Raw genomic sequence first — 23,785 nt, 5'->3', positions numbered from 1 at the left:
GGGACAAATGTTGATGAAGTGGAGTTAAATGTCTGTTATATAGGTCAAACGTCAATGACCTGGGGGTCGAGGTATGCATTTAAAGGGAGAATTTCGAGATGTTGCAATGTTATTGCAAGTTTTTCAAATGATTTTGATATATTTCTAAATATTTCGAAGATGTTGAAGTTTCGAAGTATTCAAACTTATTGGTTTTTGAAGTATTTTGAAGTTTTTGATGTATTTGGCAATATTTTTAAGTTTTTTGAGGTTTTTCATTGAAATAATGAAAGTTTTGTATTATTTACGAGATATTTCGTTGTTATTCGAAGTTTATTCGGATATTTTCAATTTTTCGGAATATGTTGACGTATTTAGAGGTTTTTGAGCATTTCCAAGTCTTGTTTGCTAATTGATAATATACTAAAACTATACCAATTAATTTTGTTTACAAGTTTTGTTTAGTTTCTGAAAATTCTGAAAAAAAAATAGATCAGTCCAATGTTGAATATCCTGAAAATGTTAAAGGTTTTCTGGTGTAAAATGACCTACAACTTAAAAAATATTACTGAGAATTGGAAATTGTCATAATCTATTGCCAGTAAATTGAGAATAGATCTGTAATTGACGTTTTCGTTTGTTTCAGGACCCGAAGCTGAGGCAGATCGTGACGATGGGGTCACAGGACACGCTCGAGGAGAAGACGGTCACCGTCTGTTGTGCCAATGACTTTGTAAATATAACTTTTATAAATTTTTGTTGTACAAGGAGAGAAATCGCCAGGCTGTGGACGGACTCGCTGTTGAGTTTAGCTTATAACTTGAACCAAATTAACGGCACCACTAAAATGTATCTGTTCAAAGCGTACACTAAGCTTAGTTTAATTAGGGATAAGGCAGGAAACATACCGGTCAAAAAGTAAGTACATACAGGGTGGATATTAAACTTATGCGTAGCAATATTTTGTAATGAAAGAAAACTTGTTGAGAACCGCTGATTCCATTGTGGTATTTACGCGTGACATACTTTGTCTATTTTGGGTGGTAGATTAGCTATTTTGCCAGTGTTACACGGACCTCTTAAATTTGAACTTTTTATATACAGGGTAGCCCATCGAAAACGTACCGCAAGGCATTACAGGGTAGTAATGAACTTTTCGGCAAAATCCAATAACAGGTAAAGTTTGCTTCTGAGGGGGGACAACTTTTGGCGCGTGGGGGTGCCATCCCCCAAATTTTTTTAAATGGGAATGGGGATCAAGTGGGGGGTCATTAGAAAGGGTTTTTAATTCTCTATACATCAATTCTTACTTTTTGAAAATCGATTCATTATTTTAGAAAATATGCAGCTTTGAAAATACGAACAATATTTTTGACGAGAAATGCGAAAATCGATTTAATTTTACTTCAAAACTTACGGTATTAGCTTGGTAAATTCCTTCAAAAGAATTCGCTGTTTTTTTTTTCTGATTTGCGAATTCTTTAGCCTGATTTTGGTGAGCAAAAAATTGTCCGCTTTTTGTTTCGTATTTAGATAGGCCACAAGAAGTTGCTAGATAACTGTCTTGTGACTTGTAGTTGAAGAGTACCAATACTGCCGAGTCTTTTAAATTGATTAATTATGGTGTACTCAATTCCAGAAAGAGTAGAAATTATTGAGCTTTTTTTCAAAAACAATGAATGCGGAAATCGGGTCGCCGAACTGTTCAACCAACGGCATCCTGAGAAACATGCGTCTGGAAAAATTGTTCGCGAATTGGTGGCCAAATTTCGCGAAACTGGCTCCGTTCATAACAAAAAGAGGCAGGTTGAAAATCCGGTACTAAATGAACCTACGGAAATAGCGGTATTGGGGCAAGTGGCAATGGATAGTACGCTGAGTACAATGCAATTGGCTACTGCGACAGGAGTGAGTCGTACAAGTGTCCAACGAATATTAAAAAAATACAAATTCCATCCTTATAAGATTCGGCTAGTGCAAGAGCTAAATGAAGACGATTTTGATCGTCGTTTGCAATTTTGCGAAATAATGACTGAACGAGCGATAAACGATAATTTCCTCTTTAATGTGTGTTTTTCGGACGAGTGTACGTTCTTCTTGAATGGTTTAGTGAATCGCCATAATTGTCGTTACTGGGCTGATACCAATCCAAGGATTTTCCATGAGACACACTCCCAACACCCCCAGAAGTTGAATGTATGGGCAGGTATTTTTGGAAATTCCATTGTAGGTCCTTTTTTCCTTCCTGGAAATTTGACAGGCGATATGTACTTGGATTTACTACAAAATGTCATCGACCCAGCTCTAACAAATATCATAGAGGACGACCCTGCTTACAATGAACACGAACTGATTTTCCAGCAAGACGGAGCTCCTCCACATTACTCGCTCAATGTGCGCAATTACCTAAATGAGACGTTTCCAGGACGCTGGATAGGACGAAGAGGTGCAATTGAGTGGCCCCCTCGGTCACCCGACTTAAATCCTTTAGATTTCTTTCTCTGGGGGCACATTAAAAGCAAAGTTTACAGCACTCCACCTGATACCTTGGAAGATCTGCGAGGACGAATCATTAATGTATGTCGCGAAGTAACACCGCAAGTGCTCCAGAATGTTCGACAACGGTTTGAAGACAACCTGTATCATTGTATGCAAGTTGGCGGACAACATTTTCAGCATTTACTTGACTAATACCGTAAGTTTTGAAGTAAAATTAAATCGATTTTCGCATTTCTCGTCAAAAATATTGTTCGTATTTTCAAAGCTGCATATTTTCTAAAATAATGAATCGATTTTCAAAAAGTAAGAATCGATGTATAGAGAATTAAAAGCCCTTTCTAATGACCCCCCACTTGACCCCCATTCCCATTTGAAAAAATTTAGGGGATAGCACCCCCACTTAGGGGGTTGAAGATTTTGGTATGCTTTTTGAACCAAAAGTTGTCCCCCTCAGAAACAAATTTGACCTGTTTTTGGATTTTGTCGAAAAGTTCTTTACTACCCTGTAATGCCTTGCGGTACGTTTTCGATGGGCTACCCTGTATAAGTCAATAACATCTTTATCTCTTGAATACCTTTATTTATTTATCGCAACTAGTTTGGTAACATTAACTTTGTCATATATTCAAACTTCAAAAAGGTGTTACAATATAAATACAACAAGATTAGTCAGTTTGTCTTAGGATACTGTGTGTAACTTTGAATAGGGGTCATATTTATACGCAGGCTACCTTTGACCTTTATAAACATGTAGTAATACTTCATTTTTTCAAATTCCGTTGTGAAAACTTATTTTTTATCCTTTTTTTTTAAGTAATTTTCATATCCCGTCACTTGACAAGCTAGTGTGATCTTAAAAAACGACGCACGTTAGTCTCAACACATGCACAATTGGGAACTGGGCTAGGCATTGTTGTCAAATATAATTTAAAGGAAAAGTTATTAAAAAGCAAATTTTCACATCACCCGCCGTGTTACTTTTGTTGAGTGGGTATTTGCCAGAAGCACTATCATCTCACATCAGCGGAAATCTATCTGCTTTTTATAAAAATGGTGCCTTATGGGAGCATGTTTTTTTCTAACTTTATATAGGTATCAAATAGGAAGGAAAAAGTAATTCTATATATTTTTTTCGACACACGACTTGGAAAATTTCGAAAACTCGCTAGTGCCCATGCGTAAATGATTACCTTCCATGTAGACAGCGGTTCTCAAAATGTACACGTAACTTTAATTGGACTCATTTACTTTGCGAATTATACCCACCGTTATAATAATACGTATACATTTAATATTCACGCAGTATATTAGATTTTTTAAGTTTTTTTTGTATTTTAGTATAGAGTATGTTTCAGTAGTCTAAGTCAAACTTACTTCAGAGATATTTGAATAAACTTCAACTGTTTGTATCGCGAAAACCAGTGGCTTTGGACCCTGGATTCGTTAATGCTTTTTGATCTAAAATAATCCAAGGAATAATCTGAAGTTGTGGCATAAACTTAGAAAACACGTATTTATAACCTCCCGTTCTGCTTTTCAGTATATTGAAGATGTTTGCGCAAAGCAAGGACGACAAGAAAAGAGTGGAATCGATTTTGCAGTCATTGGGTTTTACGACTGGGAAAAATGACACCATCAATCCTCAGGCTTTCGATTTCGAAACGTTTTTTAATTTTTACGTGCATCTGACAAAGAGGGCGGAAGTGGAAAGGGTGTTTAATGAAATGTGAGTACAGTGATACTTGTAGATTTGATTTTTATTATAATCTGTTTTTATACCAACGGAAAGTTTAAAAAATTTAAACAAGATTAACCTTTATTCAGAATTGAAATCACTGTTATATACAGGGTGTAAATAAATAAGTGCCAAAAAATGTGAAAAAATAAAAACTATATTCTGTCCCCCATTGAAGGGCGATCCGCGTGGAGGGGGCAGATAGATTTTTTTTTTATAAGAAAGATTCCTCCCAGCAGTGAATCACCTTAATTTCAATAATACAATACATTCTTGATAAGTGTTTTGAACATGGAAACAATGCAAATTTTATAAAAAAATATAATATAGAATATACTCCTGTTGATATGGAGTCTCCTAGTTTCATTCTCTCGACATAACGCTTCGGAATCATTGAATAATCATTAACAACGAAGGTTGGCAAATTCTCTAAGGGTTCAATAGAACAAGACGTATTCTTAAAGATGTTTTGTCTCCAGTTTAACAAGAATTCATTTTTTCATCTCGAACAATATATAGATTGCTCAAAATATTGCATATAGAAAAGCTCTTTAAGAATAAATAAAATCAAGTATGAACTACAAATCAATGTGAACAAACAGTTAGTAAACACTGACGAACTTTTGAATTATCTTGCCCAACCCTTGAAATTTCATTACTCATCTTCACGATTTATTTACACACCAAAGATTCATACTCTAGTTCTAGTTATTCAATTACTAGGAACCTGGAAGTAAGACTCAGCAAATGAAACATGCCCTGGATACGTTATGTTCACTGTATTTTCTGTTAAAGACAACATTTAATACTCGGATGTAAATTTTTTATTGTGTATTGCAGTTCAAGGTCACTAATCATGAATGCAATCGATCGGTCTTTTGCATACCTATATTTCTAGTATCGAAGAACATTGTTTGAGTTCATTTTTAGAAAGAATTTTTGAAATTGTTTTAAGTTACCTTTAAAATAAAGTTAAAAATGCTGGAGCTAATAATAAAATATATGTTTTTTAAAATGTATTTGACGATTCCTGCAGTTGAAACTATAACGTTAGTTTTCTTCAGCATCTTCACATTTTTGTTCCTCCACACTTTTCGCAACTCGCGCCGACTGACTGTTTGTGTACTTATAAATGAAGTTCTAGCGTGAATTCGAAGAAGGTGATGACGGCGCACCAATTCGTGGACTTCCTGAACAAGACTCAGCGCGATCCCAGGCTGAACGAGATCCTCCACCCCTACGCCGACACCACTCGGGCCAAGGACCTGATCGCCCTGTACGAACCCAACAAGTACAACGCGGGACGTGGTCAGCTCTCCTTCGAAGGCTTCCTGCGGTACCTGCTCTCGGAGGACAATAACATCATGGCCGCCACCAAGTTCGATCTCAGTCACGACATGGACCAGTCGCTAGCGCATTATTTCATCAACTCCTCGCACAACACGTACTTGACGGGCCACCAGATCACGGGAAAGTCCAGCGCCGAGATGTACAGGCAGTGCCTTCTCGCCGGATGTAGGTAGGTCTACTCATAAACAGCATAGATTAACCCGTTAAGACGCGTTAATCCCCTGATGAACAGTTGGCACCAAGCACAACAACGGAACTGTCTCCGCAATCTTATCCGGTACTTGTTGGTCGGGATAATCCATCTGATGTCTTCTTCCAGCTCCAACGTTTTCTCCTGACAAACAGTAGGCGCTAACCACGGGAACTTTTTCTTGATTCGTAGTTTTTTTCATATTATACAGACACTTGACAATGAAGACACACAAACACACATACCAACTCTGAAAGCAATAACTTTATAAGGTCAAGCACTCAACAGACTTCGGAAATTGATCGGGTGGGGGAAGCATATATTTTTTTCAGGAAGGCCTCTATACTACTACTACTGCATAATTCGATATTTCTACAATCATTAAGAACACCTTCCTCTTATTTGGGTGGGTGATAGGGTAAGCCAGTATATTTTTAGATTGTACATGTCCATTCAGAACTTTTCCAAAAAAGAAATTCTGGATGTGCAGCAGTGACAAAAAGACAAACACTTGAAAGAATTTCGCAAAGAAAGGAAGAAATAGAGTTTTATAGCACCTATTTTATTTCGGCAAATTCAACTGATTTTGCCGCTGTTGTTATTATTAATTAATAAAATTAATTTGTGGTTTTTAAATAATAAAATAATTTGACATACCTGATGTTACAACAAATCTCCAAAATTTTGTCCATCGACGTGTAAACATATTTGGGTCCGTCTTACTCAGTTTCTACTCTGTAGTTTCTACGAACTAACACAAATGCTGTTTTGTTTCACCAATACACAAATGCTTTACCATAATACAAATGTTTTCTTGCTCCACCATAAATTAAAACGATATCCATCAACTCCGGGTTGCTATACACGCAATCCATTTTTGACAGTAACTACTAAAAACTATTGTAAACACTATGACAACGACGACTGTAAAATCGGATTTCAGTATTCGGAGTCGCTGAGGCCACGTGGCTCTCCACGCGTATTACGTATGACGCTAGAAACATCAATAATTTTTTTCTCACTGTTGTCATATCATATCAGATGGATTAATAAATGTATGATGTATATGTACTTTACCAAAACTAGGTCGATGCCAGAGGTCATTGACACTCAAATTCACAAACTAAACACAGTGCTTTGAAAAAATAGTAACAAATACTTTTGTCAATCCTGAAATTATTTAAAAAATCAAATGTCAGATTAGTATTTTCATTTACTTTTTTATGTACGTCTTATAAAACAGTAATTAACAATAATCATTTAAGTTAAGTGCACTTTACAAAACGAATTATAATAACTAGACCATTTATTTGATTTAAAAAATAATTCATTCATTACACATACTATTGCTCCTAAAAAAACTGGCTTCTATTTCAAATAGGGTCGTTTCACATATTTTTTTTATTTATTTGAATTCAGCATGTTTCAAAATTAATATAGCGTTTTTTAGAATTTTGTTTTTACTAATATTAAATGAGGTATATATATATAGACAACTTTAAAATATGAACATTTTCCGCCCTTTTCTATAAGGCGTTGTGACGTCAACTATGTCGCATGCGCATTACGCTTTAAATTTAAGTTGATATAACAAGTTCAGTTGGCTATTCTGACATTGCTGAAACAGTCACAGTTTCTGTAATTTACATTTACCATTATTTACTATTTGTTGTGCTGGTGACCGGTTGCGGTTTTGTGTATTATTTTCGCTTATTATAATTTTAATTAACATAGAGTATACATTACAATATACTTATCAGTTATCACTGCCACACTCGCTATATAATAATAAATAACAGATCTACTAGGTTTGTGATATTAACCTCAAATTATAAATGATCTAAATTGTCAAAAAATCATGATATCAAATCGTTTTCTGTGTATTTTGTTTAGGTCTCAATTGCGCATGTATACGAGTTGACGTCACAGCGAGAGACAATAATTTTAAATAGGACATAAAATGTTTAAATTTTATTTTGATATTGTTCCTTTCTGATCCATTTTTTCTGAAAAGTAATTAATGAAAGTAAATATATAAGCTTTTACTCCTGAAAAATAGCAAATTCAATTTTACCCTATTACACCCTGTATAAAGAGAAATACTACCTAACAAAAATAACAGAAAATATTTACAAATGAAGACATTTATTACACCTTGCAATCACTGTTGATATCTTGCATAAATATGCGTGGCGGCGTAATAAAACTATTTTACGTTATACAAAAGAATATTCAAAAATAGCAGAAAATCATACAAGGAAACAGCAAACACAAATTTTGCAAATAAGAAAATATTGCCGCAAAATAATGAAAAATAACTTGCAATTCCCATTCCACAGCCAGCACAGCCTCCTATGTAGGATGAATACGATGAATAATCCTGCTTGGTTCCAAGCATTAGGTTCCAGTTTTACAAAACTTTTGATCTCCCCTTACAAATAGTTTTCTAGTTTTCTTGGCTATAACCAACTAGATCACTTTGTCTTTAAATAGCACAGGTGCTATGGTTTAGCAGACAATGATCTTGTGTTCCTGAATTAGATGAGAAAATAAATCGATTTAAAGTTTGTTAACAATGTTAAAGAAGAAACCTTTGTTTCACTTATTTAACTAACCATACTATGTCTATTATACAGGATGTTCATTTTCTTCTGGCCGTTCCTAATTTTATTTTTTCAAGTGCTACAGCCAGAATATTATTGCATCATCAATGTTTTCGTTGCATTTAAGACACACTTTGATAAAGACACCGCTTCGTTGTTGTATTTGATGTTTTTAAAAAATATTGCAGCATCCTGGAAAATATCAAATGTCTCCGAAACTAAATATGAGAACAAGGTGCGGTTTTCACCATTTGTTCCTGAGCACGAGAAACCTATTTTATGCCCCTTAAAAATTCAAATTTTCAAAACTAAAATGGACTGTGAAAAAATGTTTGAGCATTTGTTTAAAATTTCCATCAACTATTGTCATCCAACACTGTATTTGGAATGAAACCGTTTTATTTCTGTTTTGGAAACAATGCAAACAAAATGAAAAAAAAAAACGTATTTATGATTAGACAGATCTTTTGAGAGAATATAATAAAGGGAAACGACCATTCTTCTGGCAATATTCATGGTACGAATAGCGTAAATCTAATAAATATCATGGAAAGTCATAGGAAAATGTCTTTTGGTCTAATTTTAGCATACCCGCTTATATTTATGCCGTCTCATCCTATAAATACAAAAATCCGTGAAGGCTTCCTGATTGAATTTTTTTTATAGATGCGGAAAAAATATTTCAATCAACCGTTAATGTTTTTCCCAAATCGTTTAGTTAACCTTGTCAGTCTGATAGAGGGGCCGCCACCGTTATTTATAGCGCACCTATTGCATGTCCCAGTCCTGTCAATTACTAAATTTAAAAAAAAATACCGTCGATACAGCGCCCGTGTGCGCAACACAATGTCTTTTGCGTCACTCTCTTCTCCGTCCACGTTTTGCTAACGAATTCCGTGCTGTGATAGAAATTTCATTACGCCTTTGCGGCCGATGACGGAAACGGGAGCCCGGGGGAGGAAAAATGTTACTTTCTGTCAGGGGTGGAATTAGGGCGGAAAGCTTCAAACAAATTTTAACGATATTTAGATTCATACACACTATATTTCTAGATTTTATATTTTTCGCTATGCTACTGTTTTCTTCCTCAAAATCGAATAGAAAACAAAATTAAAGACATCCTGGTATCTTGGATCGAAATCGGGATTTGTGTATTCTCTGCACGCAAATTGTAATGTGCTGTTCATTTCGCATACTGTTCCGATATGTTCAGCCTGCGCACACACTTGAAACGTTCTATTGTTCACAGGACTTATTTCTATCTTTGCTATCGTGTAGAAAAAGAGAGACGACTGAGGTTGCATGGTTTGATTTCTTGATAATAACTAATGAGTGTTAGTGCGTATTATAAGCGTACAAGTGCGCAAAACGTCGATAGTGCCGAATCAGCAGGCACACGTAACTAGCTAATTTAATAACAATCGGGTCGGCACGCTGACCCTCCACCTTGAAATGAGAAACGCGTTAATTCACAAAAACAAGTATATTGTAACTAACTAATTAAATAGTAGTTAATTTTATTTTATACATAACTAGATTCTGATTTTAATGTATAGTAAATCTTTTTCTTTCATTTAACTGTAGGTAATTGCAATTATTAATGGATAATTCGAAAGTTTTAAGTATGTTTCTGAACAATAAAGTGCTATAGTGTCGCACTAGTTAAAAAAATACTTTTTTCCAAATTTCTTGAGGTATACTGACTCCAACCCTGCCCCAGCACCCTGAAATGGCGGCCGATATAATTAAGAGACCGACCACATGCAGTCTGATTCCATTACAGCGAAATATATAGAATTCGTTGGACCGGGTATATTCGGTGGGATTCGGGCTAATTCAATCTTCGTAATTTAATATTTTCGGCTGACTGTGAATTTATTTAAATGGCTCTGTTTTCGACCATGTTGGATAATGAGAGGTCGGCCAACATTAATACAGGGCATGCAATACCATACCGGGCGTAAAAGTTCCTAGGACCAAAGACCTGCTTTACGATCAAACGAACGGACGAACATCTGCAATGATTCATACTAATCACGCCAACGGAAAATTATTCTTATTTATTTATTCAAATAAATCAAAAGTATTAGGCACAGAGAATTTTAATTTCATTTATGCCCTGACACAATTACTTATATGCAAAACTGGGAACAGGACTTGCAGATAAACATTTTGCTATATACGGACTTCAAAATGTTATCAAGTTATAGAAACGTGTTTCAGTAAACATATTTCTATAACATGTTTTGGAATGAGGACTGATCTTAAAAAAGCTACTTCTCTAGGTGCGTTGAGCTCGATTTTTGGAATGGCCGAACAGAGGAGCCGGTAATCTACCACGGCTATACTTTTGTACCTGAAATATCAGCCAAGGAGGTGCTCGAGGCCATCGCCGAGAGTTCCTTCAAGACATCCGACTTCCCGGTGGTGCTCTCCTTCGAAAACCATTGCAATCCTCGGCAACAAGCCAGGATCGCCAGCTACTGCAGGGAAATTTTTGGAGATATGCTGCTAGATACTCCCCTGGATATATACAAGTTAGAACCAGGTGAGAAACATTAAATTTAGTATAAAAACAGGAGCTAGAGTAGGTTTATTACTTTAGGAAATCCTCTACCACCGCCATCCGCTTTGAAAAGGAAAATAATAATAAAAAACAAAAAGAAGCACCATCATCACCACCACAAAAGGAATGTAACGCCGTCACCCGAAGCTCAAGGTAGCGAACCGACTGGGAATGGCGACGTACCTCACCACGCACCTTCTTTACAAACAAGGCAGGTACGTATACTATCATAAAGCATCATCTATATATTCAGTAATCATATTTTTTTTATAAAAACATTTTGTTTTGTTAACGTAAGTTAATTGTTGTTAGGGCTCAAAAGAATCGACAGGCACTGACGAAGAAGAGGACACCTCTAGCGAAGAAGAAGTAGAACCATTGGAACCAGAAGCACCCATAGAGAGTAATCCGGAAGAAGGAGACCACAAACAAGCCCCTGCGATGGAATCGGAAGCGGGCGCTGAAATTTCTGCCCTAGTAAACTACGTTCAACCCGTTCATTTTTCCAGTTTCGAAAACGCCAAAAGTAAGTGTGTGTTGCAATAATTAACATTTTGCTTAGTTAAAAAAATTATATTACTCTATAAGTGTATTTCATAATTTTTGGGGGCCCTATATCTATAAACAACTTTTGTAAATCAGTCTTTTTTATATAATTTTCTGTTGTTTTGATTTGTTTCATTGTATCCTTTCACTTCTCAATTTTATTGTATCACACTTTTTCACTTTAGTGTTTGCAACCACTGGTAAATAAATAACACATTTCAGAAAAAAATCGCAGCTACGAAATGTCTTCATTCGATGAAAAGCAGGCCACTTCACTCCTCAAAGAATACCCCATCCAGTTCGTCAACTACAACAAACATCAATTGAGCAGGGTTTACCCTGCGGGCACCCGTTTTGACTCTTCCAACTTCATGCCACAGGTATTCTGGAACGCAGGTTGCCAACTCGTGGCATTAAATTACCAGACCCTAGATCTGGCCATGCAACTGAACTTGGGCATCTTCGAGTACAATTTCCGTTCCGGCTACCTGTTGAAGCCCGAATTCATGCGGCGGACCGACAGGAGGTTCTACCCGTTCGCCGAATCCACTGTGGACGGGATCATAGCGGGAACCGTTAAAATTACTGTGATATCTGGACAATTTTTGACTGACAAGAGAGTAGGGACTTACGTTGAAGTTGAGATGTACGGGTTGCCGGCTGATACCGTGCGGAAGCGCTTCAAGACGAAGGTGGTGCCCAACAATGGCATTAACCCTGTCTATGACGAGGAACCCTTTGTGTTTAAAAAGGTAAGATTTAATGATACTCTTCTTTAAGAATATACTTTGACTTTGTGTATATTATGGTTATGGTTAGACAAACTTAGGAATGGTGACATTCCCAAAAAATCTCAGTCCTTTCTGTTCCTAAGTTTGATTGGTTGTCAAAGATGTTTGGATGTACAATACTTAACAATTTTCTGAAAAACTAGAACAAAAATAACATTCAACACTTTACTTTTGTAATTATCGGCCTTCGTTTTCTAGGTAGTTCTGCCAGAATTAGCGTCTATTAGAATAGTAGCCTACGAGGAATCAGGAAAATTCATTGGCCATCGAATCCTTCCTGTAGTGGGATTATGCCCGGGGTACCGGCATGTTAATTTGCGCACAGAAATAGGCCAACCACTGCCTTTAGCGACGCTATTCCTAAAGGTAGTGGTTATGGACTACGTGCCCGATGGTTTATCGGACTTTGCCGAGGCCTTAGCCAATCCTATAAAGTACCAGAGCGATCTAGAGAAGCGCGCGCAGCAACTGGCAGTTCTTACCGATGACATGGAACCTGCCGAGGGTGTCGAGGAACAGAACAAGAACAGTTTGTCAAGGGTGCATAAGGAAGCGATAACCAACGGTAGCCCCGCTCAAAGACCGACGATAGCGACTGGTGCCTCGTCGGTGGACATTACTACCGATAATGAAGTAACTGTTATACCTACAACGGTGACTTCCACAATTGCGGTCGAAACAAATTCATTAAATAAAGTCAATGAGGTTAAGGAGGAGAAGATAGAAGAAATCATAGCGGAACCCTTAGAGAGGATTCTAGAAAACAAATTAGTTAAGGAAAAGAAGTTGGAACTAGATAAGAAGTTGGAGACACTGAGGAAGAAGCATGAGAAGAAAAAGATGGCCTTAAACTCGCAGAAGTCTGGCGATTTTTCAGAGAAAAGGTCCAAATTGATCAACATGAAGCTTGTGAAGAGGCTATCCAGCAAGAATATGTAAGTAGATACAGAATTAATCAATACTTAGGTTTAGTATAAATAGAGTTCTCGATAGTCATCCGGTTGTCTGTAAAAATGTACAATTTTTTGTATTTTTTCAGGATTATTCAGTTTATAACAGCCTTATTTGAATATGATATAGTAAGGTAATTAGTTAAACTTACTAATGAAAATAGATGGCGGCTCTTCAATAAAATATCTGAAAATAAGGATGTCAGGAATTTCATGAGGGAATCGCCATCTAGTACTTTAAGTCCTAAAGTTAACTGTTTGTTTAAATATATCATATTATAAACATTGGTGATAGATAATAAAAGCTTTCAAGATAATCAGCAACATAAGATCTTGAATCCGAAAGCCTCATATACAGGATTTAACTTTGAATAGGGGTCATATTTATGTAGAGGCTATCTGTGACATTTAGAAACATATAAGTTTGTTTTTTCAAATTCTGTTGTGAAAACTGATTTTTTTTTAACTTTTTGTAATTTTTATAACCCACCACTAGACTAACTTAAAAAAAATAAGCGGTGATATATTTGGCTATTCTGGTTTCGTTGAATTAACATTACTCTTTTGTTTTTTACCTGTCTACCCTATTGGCGTATCATGTCAGGTGTAGTTTTAATTTACTTTTTATTATAAACATTTAAAACAAAAATGAATTATTTTTAAACAAATTAGTTTTACTTGCATCAGTAATCATGCAAACATTTTTTAAAATCACTAGGAATCTTTCTTATGTCCAGCACTTGATAAATGTTCTGCTATAGTTGTTACGATGTCAATTGGAACCTGTAAATCTTAAAGCACAGGACTGTGTGCACTTTTCCTGAAATTTCTTTCTATGCTTTGACCATGATGTGTCTCGTAAATTATACTCGAATAGCAATTCGGCGAATCAGGTATTGGTAAACTAGTTCGCCTGATGTAGAATTGACGGCGGCACGCTGGTCATCAAAGCAAACCTGTATTGGTCCACTAGGTCGTAAATAATTTTTTGTATGGTACACGGATTCACTTAGCTTTGCCGCTTTGCCAGTGCAGTGCAGAGCATTGCTTGGCGGGGTATGTTGTTGGTATAATATGTATTATTATTTATTAGTTGATATTATTATTTCTTCATATCGTAACCAGTAAAGGGTAATAGTTATGTTATATGTAATTATCTAGTAATTTAGCATGGCTCTCTGGAGACTTTTTGAAGCGAAGTATAACGAAATAATTCGGGAAAATCCCCAAATAGTGGAACCTGTTTGTGTCGAAAGTATCGAAACAAACGCAGAGTTTAAAAACTAAGATTTACACGTAAAAAGTCAACCTATTAATATTAAATATATATATATATGAATGTTTGAAAATAGTGAATAATGTGACAAAAAAGTTAGGAAACGGATTAATCAATCAATTTACTAAGATATCAAAAACATCAATTTATCCCCTAATTAAAGAACCAGATGTAATGCGGCGCACAATTTATAATATGTATAAAGAAAATAAAGTTCCTACTTTAAATGTGATTCGAAATAAATTAAGTGATTATACTGATTATAATTATAAATCTTTAGATAGTTTACGACATGCTTTATTACATTGTGATTTTAAACATTAAAAACTTAACAATCGTATTTTAATTATATGATAATATAGCACGGAATATAGTATATCTAGACGAGACAGGGCAAAATTTTTCTGAACGTCTGTGGATTCCGTAGAATTTATGAGTTAAATGTTTTTATGCGGTTCCAATTGAGATCGTAACAACTATACCACTGAATTGGGTGCTAGACAAGAGTTTAATGCAGTTTAAAAAAACAAATTGTTATTCGAGTATTTAATTAAAAAATATAAATAAATTCAGATTACTAGTCTGGGTTCTGGACAACACATACTATTATCCCTAAAAAATCTGACCACTTCTTAAGGTTACACCCTGTATATCTAAAATAATTTATTTTGAAAATTTTTACATTTTTACACACAATCATAGATAGATAGGTAGCATCTTTTTTCTGCTTCATATTGCACAAGCATTTAATAAAAAGTATAACCAGAGTAAATATTTTTAGAAAAGAAATTAGATTCAATAGTACGATAACCTACTAACATCTATTTAGATCTTTTCCAACTAACAAAAAACTTATTTTGTATCATATCTTCTAGCTACTAGTTACTTGTCTTCATATTTTACCTAAAAATTTACATAACTTTTTAATTTAACGTGCATTACAATTTTTTTTTATGCAATGGGAATATTTAATTGTTAATTTTTGTGGAAATATTTTTATTTTAATAATTTATATTGAAATTACTTATTTATTGCAAAAGTGTAAATAAAATTTTCAACAAAATTACATTTGTGCATAATGCATAAGTTTAATAGTCGATGTAATATCAGAAATAAATATTTTTTCAAATGACGTACTTATGTAGTTATTTGAAATGAAAGAATTAAGCAATATTTAAAAACAATTAAAATACGTGTTATTTAAGAAAGTGTAAATCTATTTTTCAAATCACTACATGTAAAGAATTTTCCAAGATTTTTCGTTACATCGCATACTAAACATTTATCCAACACATCCAACATATCGTTTAACAAAACTTACTTATCAAATTCCGTTTCGGTTGATCTGCTAAAAAATCTTTCAATCGCCCAAATTCTCCAACAAATACTAAAACTTTCCCTATCACGATTCGAAACTTTCGAAGGCCGGACAACGAGCTCGCTTTTTCCAAACCGCAAACCCGTGTTTGGAGGCTATGCCCGAAATGGTGAGTTTTACTTGTAGTTCTCGATCCAACACCGACAAATATTGCACGTTGTCAAATGCACTAATCTCTAACTCCTCACTTCTGAGACCGTTTGATCTACTCTATTGTTTAGCATGTTTCTCTCAGATCCTCGAACATGTCACGTTGAATGTTTGACAGATTCGTTTATTGCTGTTGCGTCTCGTCGGACGTCTCTTAGAACGAGATTAACGTCGATTTAATCTTTTCTTTGCAGTGTGAGCGGGGTGTTTTCTACCGAATCTGCCAGCGCGGAACCTTTGACGAGCGTCGCGGATGGACCCGAGACCAGCGGAAGCGATGGAGAGAAGCCTTCGATCCCCAGGAGTCACTCAGAGAGGCTCTTGGCTATTAACAAGGAGTTCGTGGTGCAAGAGAAAGAGTTAAGGGAGAAATATCACGATGTTATTTATAACATTGCGGAAAAAGTGATGCGGTTGTCACAGGGCAACCAAATAAAGGCTTTAAAGGTAAATATCTCTACTGATAAAGTGAGGGATCGGTGTGACATAATTATTATAGGAACAATTCGAGAAAGAGACGTCAGAACTGATGAGGAAACTCCAAGCGGACCATAGAGAAGAAGTGAAGGCTCTGGCGAAGAAACATCGGAACAGGGAGCAATTCACGAGAGTAAAGAGAGAGGCGGTGACCGCGGTGGTTGGAAGAGGTGTTTCAGAGAGGGAGAAGTTGGGACAGTTATTTGAAAATCGTAGGGAGGATCTACAGCGACAACATGAAGTTGTTAGGGATTTGTTAATTGAGCAAAGGGAAAAGGTAAGTGTTATTGTTTCTGGATAATTGCAACACCTGTTTTACAGAGCCTTCATAAATGATTACAAGCCACGTGACCAGTAATTTTGTTTGGAACAGTAATTTTATTTCCTTTATGTTGGCAATTAAATTTTGGTAAAATTATTACAACAAGATCAAGATCACATTAAAATGCAACATTCTGTGTCATCGTTTGTGATTGGTGTAATTTTTTATGAGAATCTGGGAGAATATATGAAAAGTGTATACACAAAAACAAAAAGAATTTAACGAGGCAATAAATAAGTAGAATAAGCGTTCAACAAAAATATGTGGTTCAGTGGTAAAAGTTTGACTAATATTTAAAGTGTTTTTCTTTTACTACTTCTTTTTTTATTACGTAAAAATTATGTTTTTTATGTCTTATAAAACGATGTTGAACATTTAATTTTCTATTTTAAAGTAGACTATATTGATTTAACTTGAAAATGACAGGAGATTGTGGTACCTTATCAACATCTAGAGATTTTGGTTCTTACCGTAAATGTTGATAAAGTATCACAATCAACTTTCGTTTTGTTGTAATGGCTCTTATCAACTTCTTAGTTAGATATATAGAGCCCTTTTCTTTTATTCATAATTTCGGAATCATAACACGTTACGATCCGATGGAAACCAATCAAGTTGCTAGATTTCGGATCGTAACGCGTTATGATTCCGAAATCATGAGTAAAAGAAAAGTGCTAGGCTGTTCAAAAAGTTTGGAAGGGGAGACTCTATTATCAGAAAATACTGCTCAAAAAAAATGATTAAAACAAAATTTGCAGGGTTTTGAGTGAGCAATCCAACGGTGACCTTGACCATGACCTTGAAGGTCATTTAGAGGTCAAGTTGAAAATTTTAAATGGAACCGTATACCTCGAGGTCATGGTCAAGGTCACATCCGAACGTAAAATAAATTTTTCGCTGTTTTCATTTCCGGGATCAAAAGTATACGGTTCCGTTTAAAATTTTCAACTTGACCTCTAAATGATCTTGAAGGTCATGGTCAAGGTCATATCTGAACGTAAAAATTTCCATTTTTTTCCATTTCCGGGGTCAAAAGGATACGGTTCCATTTAAAATTTTCAACTTGACCTCTAAATGACCTTCAAGGTTATGGTCAAGGTCACCGTTGGATTGTTCACTCAAAACTCCGCAACTTTTGTCCTAATCGTTTTTTTGTTTGAGCAGTATTTTCTGAAATAGTGGGGGTTCCAAACTTTTTGAACACCCGGTACGTGAAATTTTGGGAAAACCACATTTCGTTAATAAATTAGATGAATGTTAGAACAAATTTAACATATTTTCATTTCTTGAATTCTAGGCAAAAGCGGCGCTTTGCAAAGAGTTCGAGACGCGTCTGGCGAGGGTGGAAGGCGAGTCAAGCGAGGTTCTATGAATGGAACCCAACCAAAACAAACATCGTACAACACTCTAGTATGTCCTTTCAGCAGAAAACGGGTCTCCGAGAACAAACCGGAGAACCAATCGATGTATCCGAGACCCACTAGGTAAATCTGAGCAAACGCAATACTTCAAATTGATGTAATACGTGTTAAAAAAAAGGAAAGAATACAGTCTTTGATACCCTTCGACAATCAAATTTAAGGTGGCCCATTAATTTGGTATTAGTCCCCTAAGTCTTGTTACTAGCATAGTCTGTATTGATGTTTGTCGTTCATTGTGATAGTAGAGATTAGTGATTAGACCAAGTGATAAGTTACTTGAGGAGGAGTTAGTCCGAAACACTTGTGCCAGTCGATTTCCACTGATTACCCTGATTGGTCCAGCACCTCGGGGGTGAGATGTTCGATTTTATTTTCTAAGTCCTAGTGATTGCGAAATCAGACCTTGTAACTCTGTACCCATAACCAATTACCATTTTTTAATGCGGTTAATTCAATTCCGCCATACACACTGCAAAACTTGGAAGTAAAGCCAGTAACTATGTACTTAATTTAATTTTTTCAACGAGTCATTATTTTCTTAGTTTTTAGTTCATAAATATTCAAGAAATTTTATTAACAAACTTTTAGTTACTTACATTCCAGAAAATTAATTTTTGACAGCTGTCAAACAGATGCGGCATCTAGTATCTATATTAATAAATTTTATATATACTCCGTTGTTTCAGTGAGGACGCACACCACAGACAGTCGGCGATCGATTATTTTTTACTGCTTTTTAAATGACCAGGAACGTACAACCGTTATTTTATTTGATGACGGCAAATGCACATGTTAGTTCAATGTATACATTTCTTTAAATATTTTTGTTTTGGAATTCTCTGCAAGAGATATACAAAATATGGTGCATTTTTCGTACGTCTTACTAACAGCCGACTTACGTAGGAATATGTGATTCGACAGTTGGATTGGTCAAAAAATGGAACATGTTGCATTTGTTTTGTTAGAACTACATTGTTGGCCATCTGTGCATGTTTCAAAGTGTCGTGTCCATTCTTGCCATCAAAATAGTCGGCAGTCGACTGTTTGTCAATGTGTGTGACCGATAATTTCAATGTTTTTCACAGATTAGGTATACTTCGATATACTACGCATCTTCATACCGAGTTAACAGTAATCAAATATTATATACAGAGTGTTCCTAAATAAGTGTTGCAACGGAAAACTGTAAATTCATCTTGAAAAGAGAAACAATTTTTTGCTCTTCCATTTTTCTCTCCGGGCTTTCGTTTTCGAGATAAACGGTGTCAAAACTTTTTTTCAGATTTTTGCCAATATCTTAGGAACTGTTTTAACTACAGGACTGGGCTTTTGTATACACATTACCACTATTAATAGCTACTTGTTGCAAATGTTGTTAAATTTTGTTAAAATTGTTAATTATTATTATCTATCTTTTGAATTACAAAAGATTTTCGAAACGTTAGCAAAATGTTTGTTTTTGTTTATAAAAAGTCATTTTTCTTGAAAACGATTGACTTTAGAGCAATGAACCAAGAGAACTCTTTTTGTGTAAAATTCATTGGCCTTCAGAATTTGCTGTCAAATGTCAATTTTTCCAGTGGCGTAGAAGCATGTTCAATTAATTTGAGAAGGGTGTGAAAAAGTAGCTATTAATAGTGGTAATGCGTGTACAAAAACTCAGTCCTGTAGTTCAAACGGTTCGTAAGATATTGGCAAAAAATTTAAAAAAAAAGGAAAGTTGACACCGTGTATCTCGAAAACGAAAGCCTGGAGAGAAAAATTGAAGAGGAAAAGAATATTTCTTTTTTCAAGAGGAATTTACAGTGTTCCGTTGTGACACTTATTTAGGAACACCCTGTATATTAACAGGTCTACAATATCCATATTTTTTTGTTTTTGTAGAATGAATTTACAAAACGATTTGATTATGTGTACTGAGTTATGGGTGATCATTAAAGATTTTGTTAATATGTGATTTAGTTAGTAGAAAAATGTCTATGACAAATATTTTTTTTATTATAATAATTTGCGTCATACAGTCGTACAAAATTGATTCATTTGCAGTAAATCTTTTTAATTTCCATTTTAAACAATAATTTGAATTTTTTATGAAAATATCCTCTATTCTTTTTCATTATTTCTTCATTTTGTTGAGGTTTTATATTTATTTTGTCAATATTTTTCCATTCATTTTTTCCGGTCGATTCTACATTAAACTCGTTAAACTCCAGTATGGAAATTTTTACATGAATATACTACAAATGAATCAGTCGATTATATTTTGTCCCACATTTTAAATTCCCTGCCTAAATAAAAACTATTAAGGATGAGAGTTTGAGGTTATGTATCCACTTCGTAAAATATTTTTACTGTCTTACAATTTTATACTTTAAGAGTGAATAATACCTCAAATATATCGACCATTAATTTTTCCAATAAAGTGGCAGGATTTACAATTTTTCGTGGTACTAAATCCTTTGTACTCCCTGATTGATCACAATAACTTAGTTCTTAAATTGATTTTGCATTACATAAGTTTCCGTTAATCTCATAACAAGTACCTACCTAATGATATTAATAATTGTGACGTATTAAAGACTACGTAGTTTGTAAACATTGTTTTGTAAATATATTTTGTATTTAGTGTTTTTTATGCTTGGACGAATCTGTTGGAAATGCGAGTTTTGCTGTACAGTTTAGAGATTTTATTATTAATTTGTATATAGTGTTTATAAATTATTTAAATGTATGTGTAATATAATGAACCTAGAGTATGTTACCAATTAAAACAAAAATAGTGAAATACTTACTTGTTGCCAAACTTACTTAATACATTTGCGTTTTTTTTTTATTAATTATGGTTCTGGTTATTTAGCAACATGGCAATCACGATCTTGAACATTTTTGTTCTGTTCTAACAAATTTTGGAATTCCAAGTACAAATAAATTTTCTAGCGATTGGCTGCAAAGTAGCAAAGAACTTATCATAATCATTAAGCATTCATCGGAAATGCCTAAAGATAAGAATATTCATTAAGTTCCAATTTAATAATACTACAATATTCTGAACTATTTTGCAATATACACATAGAAAAGGAAAAAATATTTTCACTTGGTGAATATATTAAGAATATGCAATATACCTTAAGAATATGCACCACTAAAATATTCTATGAAGTATTGAGGTGTCTCAAGCATATTATAAATGTATACATACAATGTGATATGTGAGAATATTCTGAAAATAAACTTTAGAATGGACAAAAAATATCGAAATATTCATTAGAAATACCTAAAAATCTGTTGGAAATATTCATTTAACTTTTAACGTACAAGAGATATTGCAATACCTCAAACATATTTTGTAGACATATTTGAACCAGGAAAAGAATATTTACTTGATGAAAATATGCAACAGACATATCTTAAGAATTTTCACTATATCTTAAGAACAAATGTCTCAGATATTCATTAAAATTAGAGATGGGCACTTTTTGGAAAAGTGTGTTACGGACATGTCGTTGAAATGTCCAGACATGTCAGGAAAAGTACTTTTGACCTTGAATCTAATAAGACGAGTGACGTCATGTTTTCACAGGTCACTGCTTGAGGGTACACAAAGCGAAATATTACTTTTATTCTAATGAATATGTGTCAATATATTTTACTTAGTACCTACCTTTAGACTTTTTTATAAACTGGTTTCTAATTTTCCCCGGACAGCCAATACACCTATTTAAATGTTTTTCCATCCTACTGGAATTCTTAAAAATTGTTTTTGAGGAGAAGTTACATTTATAATGATTTTTACTCAATTCAGAAAATTCAAACTGTTTTGGCGTCGTACTTCATTTATAAACTATTTGTTTATTAAATATTAAATTAAGAATCAACTGATTACTATTTACTAATTGTTAACTTTGCCAAAAATAATAAAATATGGACATATAAAAGAGGTTATATTTTTAAAATGTCAGTTTCAGTTAATTCAGTTAAACAATTACCAACAAAATTACAAGAAAATGGCTAAATATCTTTAATTTTACATGTACCAACCTTAAAATTTTTTTGCGGGAATTATGAATGCAACAAATAATTCCGCACATGCACATACTTTTCAATCTTGAAAAGTGTCCTCAGGACATGTCCACTCTTCACAACATGTCCGATGGATATGTCCAGCTGACATGTCCGCGGCACATCTCTAATTAAAATATTGTAATATATGATGTTGCCAGAAATTCTTCTAGTATTAGTAACGAATTAAGAATATAATCACTTTATCTTAAAAGTATTCATCAAATAGGTAAATATTTTAAGAATGTAGATATATCTTAATGATTGATTAATGATATTTTAAAAATCACCAGATTGTCCTGAATAATCTAGAAATTTACAACAGAATTGAGAATCATTCTATTGCAAGAATATTCATGAAATAGGCTCATATTTAAAGAACATGTGTACACTGTACAGATATATTCTGGATTAAATTTTAATATTTATCATATTTTAAAAAGAATCACCAGATTGTGCTGAATAAATCTAGGAATTCACATCGTTTATAAGGATCAAATAGGTCAGGGGTCGGCAAACCGCGGCTCGCGAGCTGCATGCGGCTCTTTCAAGAGACAATTGCGGCTCTTCAAGTTCCTCTAAAAATTAAAAGTTAAAGCGGACAGACAAGCAGCACACGAGTACACATAAAGACGTGTATAAACTTCCGTGTCCGATTTAAATTTGAAATAAAATGTAAAAGCAGAAATAAAAAGTCGTGGCTATTTGAAATTCATGAAATTGATATTTTTATTGCAGATGGCTCTTCCGGCTTAAAAGTTTGCCGACCCCTGAAATAGGTGGTTATTTTAAGAATATGTGTATAGATGTTTTCGGATATATCATAAGAATATCATATTTTAAGAATATTTACCACACGTCAAGAATATTCACCAGAGTGTGCTGAATATATTTGTACCTGGAATTTTTAACTCGTTATATTGAAATGGAGAGTTAACTGTTGACAACCTGGTAAAATCAGTGTATTAATTTAATAGCTATAAATTATTATAATTATTATGACACAAGTAAGACCCTTGTAGGACCTTTTCCAAGTAAAAAAAGTAAACTCGATAATTTTGACAGTGATTCTCTGTTTCAACATGAGGACACCAGCTTCATATTTTCTTTCCACTGGAGTATATCACTTTGATGTTGCTGTAATAGTGTTTGTTGCTAATAATTGTTAATATAACTGGTTGTTAAATAGTATAGAATTGGTTAGTTAAGACTGCATACACAACTATGCAAATAGTCGAAAATGCAATAGAGACGAATTCTGTTTCGTTTGAGGTAGTCCACTTCGGTGACCGTCTTGTTTTGTTAAACTAACTCGCTCTGCCAAGGGTAGGTCGGTGAGAAGATGTCGAGTAATTCGTGATGCCTACGCTTAAGTGGACTTACCTACTTTGTACCTACTCAGTTAAAAGTTACTCAAGAAACACGGCCTACTCTAAAATAATTCCCTTGTGGTCGGTTAGAATAAAACAATTTGCTGTCAGTAGACTACGAGT

The 23,785-nt window shown here is 34.4% G+C and overlaps 1 protein-coding gene across 3 annotated transcripts in view; it reads left to right on the top strand.

Annotated features, from left to right (window-relative positions):
- Positions 1-19,423, top strand: part of LOC108906145 (1-phosphatidylinositol 4,5-bisphosphate phosphodiesterase classes I and II) — a 97,475-nt gene extending 78,052 nt beyond the window's left edge. Inside the window, exons 3-13 of one of the 3 annotated variants that reach the window (XM_018709336.2) lie at positions 626-897; positions 4,019-4,204; positions 5,358-5,732; positions 10,642-10,904; positions 10,962-11,137; positions 11,235-11,448; positions 11,691-12,220; positions 12,458-13,194; positions 16,208-16,460; positions 16,513-16,767; positions 18,110-19,423. In XM_018709336.2, coding sequence (XP_018564852.1) covers positions 626-897; positions 4,019-4,204; positions 5,358-5,732; positions 10,642-10,904; positions 10,962-11,137; positions 11,235-11,448; positions 11,691-12,220; positions 12,458-13,194; positions 16,208-16,460; positions 16,513-16,767; positions 18,110-18,184 — 3,336 coding nt within the window. In that variant the 3' untranslated portion in view covers positions 18,185-19,423. Of the gene's footprint in view, positions 1-625; positions 898-4,018; positions 4,205-5,351; positions 5,733-10,641; positions 10,905-10,961; positions 11,138-11,234; positions 11,449-11,690; positions 12,221-12,457; positions 13,195-16,207; positions 16,461-16,512; positions 16,768-18,109 lie in introns of those variants that run through there. The other 2 variants (XM_018709335.2, XM_018709337.1) reach the window with 2 other exon arrangements.
- The last annotated feature ends 4,362 nt before the right edge of the window (positions 19,424-23,785 follow it).

This window comes from Anoplophora glabripennis, unplaced genomic scaffold (genome assembly GCF_000390285.2).
Source record: "Anoplophora glabripennis isolate ALB-LARVAE unplaced genomic scaffold, Agla_2.0 scaffold74, whole genome shotgun sequence".
In the NCBI taxonomy this organism is placed as follows: Eukaryota; Metazoa; Arthropoda; class Insecta; order Coleoptera; family Cerambycidae; genus Anoplophora; species Anoplophora glabripennis.
This window is presented reverse-complemented; position numbering and strand designations above follow the sequence as displayed.